General features: G+C 38.3%; 1 protein-coding gene across 2 annotated transcripts; it reads left to right on the top strand.

The window, feature by feature from the left end:
- Nucleotides 1-940: 940 nt before the first annotated feature.
- Nucleotides 941-5,345, top strand: LOC134742073 (uncharacterized). 2 transcript variants are annotated; one of them, XM_063675005.1, is made up of 2 exons: nucleotides 941-1,162; nucleotides 1,296-5,345. In XM_063675005.1, the coding sequence occupies exon 2, from the start codon at nucleotides 1,380-1,382 to the stop codon at nucleotides 3,537-3,539; it is 2,160 nt and encodes a 719-aa protein (XP_063531075.1). In that variant the 5' UTR covers nucleotides 941-1,162; nucleotides 1,296-1,379; the 3' UTR covers nucleotides 3,540-5,345. The 2 variants fall into 2 exon arrangements, with proteins under 2 accessions (XP_063531075.1, XP_063531074.1); XM_063675004.1 differs by having other exon boundaries at nucleotides 1,293-5,345.
- Nucleotides 5,346-9,933: the final 4,588 nt, after the last annotated feature.

Genomic DNA, 9,933 nt, shown 5'->3' with positions numbered 1-9,933 from the left:
GCAGCACCGTGAGTACAAGGTTTAAAAACGTCAATCTACTCAATCTACAATATAAAAAAAAAACCGCATGGTTTTTGCTTACTCGGCCGCTTCAGACTACGCGGCGCGAAGTCGCGAACGCGAGTGTGGAGTCGATTTCGCTGATTAGCGGCTTTGCACCGCGATTCGCGCACGAGTGTGGAGGGACTTATGATTTTTACAATGAAATGAGGGCTATCGTTTTTTTTGCTCACCAGTTGGCGCCTCTGTTGATGGTGGTCCAAAAGACAGTCAGTCATTGAAGTGACAAGTGACATTTGACATTTCGAACTATGGAAAAGACCACCATCTACACTAGCGCCCCTAGCGGCGAATTCATACGCGTTAGCCCTCATTATCTAGAGCTAGAGAAAAGGAAAGTAAATAAAACTGAGATTAGCAGAGATTAGAGTAAAAATATTTGCGCTTACAGTGCTGCCAACCGCGATCTTTTCTTTTCATAAAAATTACAACGTTGTTTGTTGGGTAAGGCCACGGTAAGGCCTCATTGCACGAGCGCTTTTTCGACGCGAGTTAAAAAAGCGTGGCTCCAGACTACGCGGCGCGAAGCCGCGAACACGAGTGTGGAGTCGATTACGCTGATTAGCGAACTAGACTCCACACTCGCGTTCGCGGCTTCGCGCCGCGATTCGCGTATGAGTGTGGAAGGCTTTTAGAATGACACAAACACAGATTATTTAGTTATAGTTACTTGACACAAATGGATACATGTGTATTTATCTCAGAATAATAACTATAAAGCAGTATTTATTTACACGATGGCGGTGACGCTTTTTATCAAGCGTTGTTGGATTTTCGACTTTAACCGTTGGCCGTTAAATCGAAATTCGGATTCAAGCGCTTTTTTAACGTGCGTTGAAAAAGCGCTCGTGTTTGTGTTCTCTAATTGGGTATGCCGGATGCCCGATTGCCGGATATGCGGATGCCCGACTTCGAAACCAAAACGTAGTGGTCTAGTGGTTATATACTTTTTGTTCGAAACTTCTACGACTACAACGGAGTTATTTGAAAAAAGAAAATATTTGGAAAATAAAATAGTACATATGTTTTCTAAGTTAAAATAGAGCCACTATGGTTTATGAAAAGTTTTAAAAGCAAGGTTATTTTATGAAGTAAACTTCCTGTAAGTCCTTACCTATGTACCTATTTCGTTGTTTAAAATAATGTACCTTATGTACCTTCCCCGACAAAATATCGTTTTTCAAAAACATTATTTGTGAATAGTCAATCAATCACGATTCACGTATTTTCAGCAGCTTACCAGAACCTGCCTTACCTGCGTTGGTGTAGAGTCCGACCCGGGCGACTGTTTAACCGACTCTAACGAAGACTATACAGATATGAGTACTGATGGTTCAAACTCCAGTTGTAGCAGCGATGTTGAATCAAATCAGAATGGCCCCTCCAATACCAAGCAACCCAGGAAAAAGGTAACAATGAGTATGCAAGATATTTTGAGAGAAATGGTGAGAAAAAGGATGCTACTGGATGAACAGGAGATGGTATTAACTTATGTAGCTGAGGATGTTGATAATGATTATGAAAAAAATACAGTTTTAGATGTCCTTGACCATCCTACCGACAACCTTAAATTATTCACTAGTTTTTTACATTCCTATTCGCCTGCAGCCTATCAATATATTAGAGAAAATTATAATTCACCCCTGCCTAGCATGAAAGTGTTAGGTAGTTGGCTTGAAAATGACAAGTTTAAGCCAGGATTTACTAAGCAAGCTTTTGAAATATTGGAAAAGAGAGGTGTCCAAAATGGCAAGAGACAAATTTTCTCACTTGTTGCTGATCATCTCCAAATGTTTGTCCGAAATCAATCTGTGAATGTTGATGTTGGCGCTGGCCATTTAGATGGTGATTTTGATGATGAAACTGAAGGAAGGGAAGCATATGTAATATTGCTTGTAAGCCTAGAGGAAAACTGGAAAATTCCTGTGTGCTATTTAATGTCTGATAATACTTTAAACTCTAAGGCTCAGGCAAATTTTATCATGATGTGTTTGCACCGCAGTTATGAGGTTGGTGTTGATATTGTCTCCATTACAACAACTACAAGTGTAGCAAAAGCTCTAGGTGGCCAGCTTGATAGTCATAGGAAATTGAAAACCACCTTCAAACATCCAGTATCAGGAGATACAGTGATGTTGTTTGTCGACCCAACCCTGAGTCTTAGAAGCCTTTATCACACAATTTGTTCAAAAAAAGTTTTTTTTAATGGAAAAAAGAGAAAAATATGTCAAGACTTCATTGAACAGCTGGGTAAAATTCTTTCAAACAAAACATTCCAGTTTAATTTCTCAAGTGACATGCTAGACTTGAGGAATATGCTTTTGAAGATTGACCTCATCTCTGAACTGATGTTGCCAAGCCTAGGCACTGCACTAGAAATTTGCATGAATAGATTAAAGCTCCCGAACTTTGCTGGCTCTGGACCAACAATAGAATACATCACCATGATCAACACTTTGTATTACATTTTGTTTTCAAAAGTGGGTCAATCTGGCTATAAACAACCAATTTGTCAAGAAAATGGAAAGGAAATTATTGAGTTTCTGGATGAGGCAAAGAAATACATTTCTTCAATTACCTATGAAAAAAAAGGAATAGGAAAACAGCTTGCTGTGGAAGACACTGATTTCCTTGCAGAAGGATTTAAAGGCTTGTTGATTAGCATTGAAAGCCTGAAACATTTATACAACTATTTAGTGGCAAAAGGGATTATAAACTGCATTCCTGCTCATCGGCTCAGCTGGGATCAAATGGATGAATTCTTTGCAATTGTTCGCAAACTCAATCCTCGTGAGGATGCCAGTAAATTTAAAAAAATATATAAGAGATTCTTTGATGATTTAAAGTCTACTTTAACAGGCTGTATTCAAATTGAGAGCTCCCCAGCAAACCTTTCAAAAACTCTTAAAGTATCTCTGGACGCCATAAAAAAAACGAGCGGCAAACGCGCTTTTGACGAGATATATTCGGTTGTAAAAGAAAGGCCACGCAAAACTGAAGACGACCAGCGGGCACTCGCGAATACTACCAAATTCGTTAAACTTTTAGATAAGGAACATGACAAGATGGAGAAATTCCTGATGGTTGGCTACATAGCTGGTTATATGGCTGTTGATTTAGCAAAAAGCCTGAGATGCGAAGAATGCATAGACGGATTGGTCATGAATGAGAAACTTTGGTTCCATAAGTACATAACTTCAAAAGAGTTAAAGGGAGTCTGCCTGCCAAGTGAAGAGCTGTTTAGAATTTGTTGGGAATGTGAACAATCATTGTGTATTAAAATGAATACCTCAGTGCAGCGGCGTCTCTTGTCTCGAGCGCTTAGACTGCCACCGGCAACTCATTGTATCCACCATGTCTACCTGACGAAAGCTGTCATGGCCAAGTTCTTACATTTCCGTCGTGGCCAAGACGAACCGCGCAAGACAAGGTCAGGAGGACTGGGCAACAATCTTTTGAATATGTGGTGGCGAATGTAACGTAAAATGGTTGCCTTGCGAATTTAAATTTTTAGATTATGCACAAACTGGTTCTTGATAATGCATAGGTACACCTACCTACAGTTAAATTTGCACATTCGTAGGTACATTACGATAAACTTTTTACTGTTTGTATTTTGGACATGCGTTAGTTTTAGTTTCTTCTCTTTATTTGTTTCTATCTGACACGAAGTAAAAATAATAGTCCAAATTGTCCAGTACTTTTGGGGCACAGTTAATGAAAGTTCATAAGTTAGTGTTGCCATCTATGTATATGATCTACTAGAAACTACATAATAATATCAGTAAAACTAAACTTATTATGTAGTTGTTATTATTTACTTGTCTTTTATTAATTATTTAAGATGAATAACTAAAACAAGTGCTTATCAAAATTGGTACCAGGTAGTTAGGTAGGTAAATATATTTAAATTGATAAGATCCTACCTATCATCTCGTAAGTATTATTAAAATATACTGTATCACAGGTAGTGATAGTAAGTAAGAAATAAGTACTCTGAGACCGCATGGATTTTACTCTTTAAAAAATATCACATATGTACAGATGTAGTGCATAATTGTTTTCCCTCGTATTTTCTCGGTTTGTGTACTTTATGTACCGAAACTGACTGAAATAGCAAGACACGTTCGTACGTTTCCGTGAAAATACAATGGAAAATAATAATGCACTAGATCTGTATACTCGACACGATTGTTGAAATCGAAATATGACAGAATGATACACGTAGTACTTAATGTTTCTCATTTTCCGCTACTAAACCGTATCGTGTCGTGTCGGCTCCGACCATCCGGTATTCCTTAACCCTTCGTATGCCCCTGTCAAAAAATTGCTACTGTTATTAATTACTGAAATTATTTTATAAATACAGTCCAAATTGTCTGGTACGAATTTAGATTAGAACTAAGATTTAAAGAATGTTGTTTCGTTGCACTTCGGATAGGTACTATTTTCAAAGTAAAAAAAAATGTGATCTGAAAAAGCTGATAAGCTGTGATTTTAGTGATTTTAAACGAATAAGGTTTGTACGTTTGCACATATGCATTTATCGCTACTCGGGTTATTAGAACTACCTTTTCGTCTGACACTGCACTGCTAAGAGGGACGGGGAAATAACATACATATAATTTGACCTGTCCTTCTCAGCAGTTAAGTAGTAGCCGACAAAAATGTAGATGTAATAAAATAACCCTTTATATTTATCGGTGTCGGCTCCGGTTCGTTGACGAGTCAGATAATGTAAAACCGTATGAAGATTTATAGAACTGAATAGTCTGAATATGTTATTGTTTCTTTACACTTAAGTAGATTACTGTTTTCTAAGAAAACAATAATTAAACCGATTTGAAGAAGTGCATGCTGTGATTGTAAACTTTAAAATAGTTTAAACCATGGTATAATAATATACTCCGCCTGGTACTCTCTTCCGAGACTCGCGAACCACGTGACTGACACAAGCCTACGTCATCATGCTGTTCACAGGTTCACGATATATTATACCATGGTTTAAACGATAAGGGCTTTGATAGTATTCTAAGTACGTATATGCTAGCATTGTAGGTGTCAGATGTGTATCATTTATTTGTGTTATAAGGAAAATAGTTGATTTATGATCAATACAATTGAAAATTAATCATTATTTGTACCTACCAGAAGTTGGTTTTATGTTGCTTCAAGTTTTTAATAGTAAGTTAACTCTTAGTTATTTTTTTCTAAGAAACCATACATTATAGTTACCTGTTGTTGGCTACTCTGTATTTTTCCATTAAAAAACAAAAATACCTTACTTCTCAGAAAAATCGTTTCTCTAATAATATACATACATATAATCACGCCTATTTCCCGGAGGGGTAGGCAGAGACCACGGATTTCCACTTGCTACGATCCTGACATACCTCTTTCGCTTCCTTCACTTTCATAACATTCCTCATACACGCTCGCCGGTTTAGGGTGCTCTTGACCTGGCCTTTCTTCAGGATTTCCCCTCTTATAACCTATCCTCTATTTTCTTATATAACCTGATGAAATCTGCTTAAATATTAAAAGCTGGTGCCTGCGCTTATACCCCATGTTCCATTGGTTTACGATGCGGGTAAACACAAAATAAAATTGAAAGGGTAGGTCTTAGAAGAAAACTGTAAAATTTGCGGTAGGTAATGCCATAGGAAACAAGTTGACTCTCTTTGTCGCAGGAAACATTACCTAATAAATACGAGGAACAAGGAGCGAAAACAAAGAATATGCGAATTCAATTCATGGCGTGCATTCGTCTGCGGCTTTTGAGTACTACTTGATCCTGGCAACCAGTGGCGACCAATTGCTAACAAGTAAGTGTAGAGAGTAATATATCGTAAATAATAGGTACGCATAGGGGAAGGTGGTCTAAAGCGGGCACTGGACTTAATATTGCCGTTTCAAAAAGAGCGTGGTCGTTACACGCGACAGTACTCCCCGCCGCCCGCGTACCTCGCGGCATTCGTCCGGCTGCGGCTGCTATGGATGAGTTCTTGGTGGCTCGGTTGGCAGAGCGCTTAGAGGCCGTGAGTTCAAATCTCACCCGGGGCAGTAATTTTTCCACTTTTAAATTTATTCGAAGCTTAATAGCATCGTTCGCAGACGTTTATGGTTGTTAAAAATTAATTTAGAATGGGTAGCACATCGTAACTGGTGAATTTCCAATTTGACTTGGAACTGCGGTGGCCGTTTAAGAATTGTAACGCTTTTACGGTAGATGTCGCTAGGGTCCCCTAGTAAGTAAGTAAGTAAGTAAGTAAGTATTTATTTGCAAAGAATAAGTAGGTACAATAGTGTCTTAGGTGGTAAGTGACAATTGGTTGCTTATTCTGCTATTTGTACTATACAGGTTGTACTAGCATGCAAAAATCTTAAAACTAGAAACTACTACAAATCTGGCTGTATATCTTGAGAAAGGAAATCTTTTACATTGTAATAGCTTTTATCAGTCAATAGACCCACATAGTGGGAAGCTTATTTCATTAAATAATTTGATTTGTTCCTGAGTTGGTGTTGTGTGTTAGTCAAAATTATTTAGTTAAATATTTTTGTTAACAGGGGTCTGTTTCTCAAAAGCTTGCAACTTGTAATACAAGTGGAAGTCCCTTTCTAACAAAAGCTGTCAAAAAGTGACATCCGCTTGTATTACAAGTTACAAACTTTTGAGAAACGGGCCCCTGGAAAGTAAAAGACTCGTAGAATAGTTACATACTAATATAATTTACAACAGCGCGCTAATTTTGAATCCTGAGCAAGCGAAAAATCCTAAAATAGACTCACGTAAATAATAATACTGGAGTCTTAAACTTTGCAAGTCTCAAAGGACGAGAGGCAAATAAGCTTTTCCCACGAATTAGAGCACGATTTGTTGACTTCTACTCTAAAGTATTGTGGGATAGTCAAAGTATTGGAATGCAAAAATTTATTGTGGCCTTTTATGCTAACAGCCGCAGAAAACATTCAGCGACCTCAGCAAGCGTATCTAATGAGATACCAAACTTTAGCCACGTGCGTAGCGAGTAGGTAATGGAGTAGTGGAGTCTTGAACTCTGCGAGGATTTCAGACTCAAACTCACGGGCACGATTTATTTAGACTTTACACATCTTAATACAGTCAAAGAATCTTTGCTTATAGTCATACTAGCTTTTGCCCACGACATCGTCTGCGTGGAGTTAGTAATTTGGGTAGCTTATTTTTAGGGTTCCGTACCCAAAGGCTAAAAACGGGACCCTATTACTAAAACTCCGCTGTCCGTCTGTCCGTCTGTCTGTCTGTCACCAGGCTGTATCTCATGAACTGTGATAGCTACAGTTGAAATTTTCACAGATGATGTATTTCTGTTGCCGCTATAACAACAAATACTAAAAAGTACGGAACCCTCGGTGCGCGAGTCCGACTCGCACTTGGCCGGTTTTTTTATCCAATCTGCATTTTATCGATTCCCCATAAAAACTTCCACCCCCCTTTTCACCCCCCTAAAGGATGATTTCTGGGATGAAAACTATATACCCTTATGTCCTTCCCCGGCACTCAGACTATCTCTATACCAAATTTCAACTAAATCGGTTCAGCGGTTTAAGCGTGAAGAGGTAACAGACAGACAGACAGACACACTTTCGCATTTATATTTTATCACAGTATGGATTGTGAGAGAGGTAAGGAAGAGCGATATGGAATCTAGAGCAGCCTAACTGAACTGAAGACAGTCATATAATAGCACTGCTATTACTTACTCTGTATCTATAGTCTGATTGCAGTAAGTATTGTGTTCCTGATGGCCCTGTGCTATTAAGTAGGTATGCACTGTGGCTATGTGGGGCCTGTATTTGTCCCTTAATCTGACAACACCGTGAATCCTTGTTTTCTTAAAGGGTCAGCAACTAGAGTTGCAAGTGCCCATTAAGCTGCGGTGGCCGCTTGACATCTTTGCCCCCGTCGTGGTCTTAATAATGTTATCTATATAGTTTCTTAAAAGTTGTCCCAATGTCAGCTTGATATCTGCCAAATTAAAACACGAGAAGGGGTAATTTTACACGGTCCTAGTAATGGCTTTCGCAGAAATAGGTATTAGGTATAAAAAGTGTTGGGTTGCAGTATAGCCAGGCTTGCAGTGGCTGGGTGGCGGGAGGTTGGTGGGGGTGAGGCCAGACGGCGAATGAACTGCAGAAGGGTTAACGCTCGCTTCCCCTGCATCGCTGGCTGCCACCCACGTAATGCTGCCAACCTATGCATAGCTGCCTAACTAATATTGTGTGAGTAGACACGGAAATTAACTAAAAAGACGTGATGGAATTTTGATGCTGTGGTGAAAGATTGCAATTTGATTGCCGATGGTTCGAATAAAACCTCTTCGATATTTGTGAGTGGTCTTCCTGAGGAATCAGTATGAATCAGTAGGACAACAATATTAATATGGGGTAGGACGGGGACGTTTGAAACACTTTATGTTTAACAGTCTATTTTATTTTTACAGTTAGAAGGGTATGTGCCTGTATTATTGAAGGTTATTTATTTAGTTTTTAAATAAAATTTGTTTGAAAAGCCTATCGCCCATGGTTACGTAATGATAGGGAATTAAAGAGAATGAGTGGTTCAATTGACCCCATAGGTGTGTTAATTGAAACACTATGGGTCGGTTGCACGAAACCGTCTTTCACCGTTAATGCGTTCGCTAAATTGTATTGTATGGGAAGTTTCATAGATATCTGGTGCGTGACGTTGAATTGAATTTTCACAGATGATGTATTTCTGTTGCGTGAACAACAAATACTAAAAAAGTGCGAGTCCGACTCACACTTGTCCGGTTTTTTAATCTTTGACTTTGGCCATAGTTCCATTTGTATGGAAATCGTCACTGCCACGCGCTTTAAATATTTTTTTCCTTTCTTTCAGAAAAATTCCTTTGAAATGATGTATTCCAGAATGAAGAATAAATGGGCAACATTGTACATTTGTTTATTTAGTGTAAATCGCCACACTATGATTGTAACAGCCAAAATTGTCACAAAAAATTACATAACATTTTCATTTTTTGCACAAAAATCATTTTTTGTATGAAAAGGTATAACGATTATTTCAATATTTTTTAAGAAAAAAAAAACCGACTTCTATGGGGGATGCCGTTGAAAGGTTACTTATTGTTGATGGTGCACTCCATACAATGAAATGAAAAAGACAGCATCTTTTGCCTAACTAAAAGGAGGTAAAAACCACCCACTTTTCTAGTAGCATTTCGTTTCTGTAAGGGTCACAGTTCTAACCTAACCAAACCCACTTTTCTGATAGCAGTCCGGTTCTGCGAGGATCGCAGTTCAAAAAAAGTCCAGGTCTAAGTTTGGGTCTGGGTCCATAACGGAGAATAAATCGCTAAACGTGAAATATGTTGTTGAAGAGTTCCACTCTGATCATCATCAGCAGTTCCACTTCATCAGATGTCACTTTTTTATGTAAATGCTGGATTTGTTGATGAACATACAAAAATCACTGTATTCCTTTCACATTTGAGGAATTCCCTTGGTTCCTTATGGATCCCATCATCAGAACTCGAGCTTGACAAAAATGCGTCTTGAAAACTTAACTTACTTAACAAACATAAACAAAAAAAAGAAGACAAATCGCCAAACGTGAACTATTCGTCATTAAAGAGTTCCATTCTGATATTTCTGATCATCAGCAGCTCCACTTCATCAAATGTCACTTTTTTAAATGGAAATGCTGGATTTGTTGATAAAAATACAAAAATCACTATATGTATGCCTTTCACATTTGAGGAGTTCCCTCGATTCCTCATGGATCCCATCATCAGAACTGGAGCTTGACAAAAATGTGTCTTGAAAACCTAACTTGCTTAACAAACATAA

The sequence above is a fragment of the Cydia strobilella genome, chromosome 6 (genome assembly GCF_947568885.1).
Source record: "Cydia strobilella chromosome 6, ilCydStro3.1, whole genome shotgun sequence".
Taxonomy (NCBI): Eukaryota; Metazoa; Arthropoda; class Insecta; order Lepidoptera; family Tortricidae; genus Cydia; species Cydia strobilella.
The sequence above is the reverse complement of the archived record's forward strand: the minus strand, read 5'-3'. Positions and strand labels throughout refer to the sequence as shown.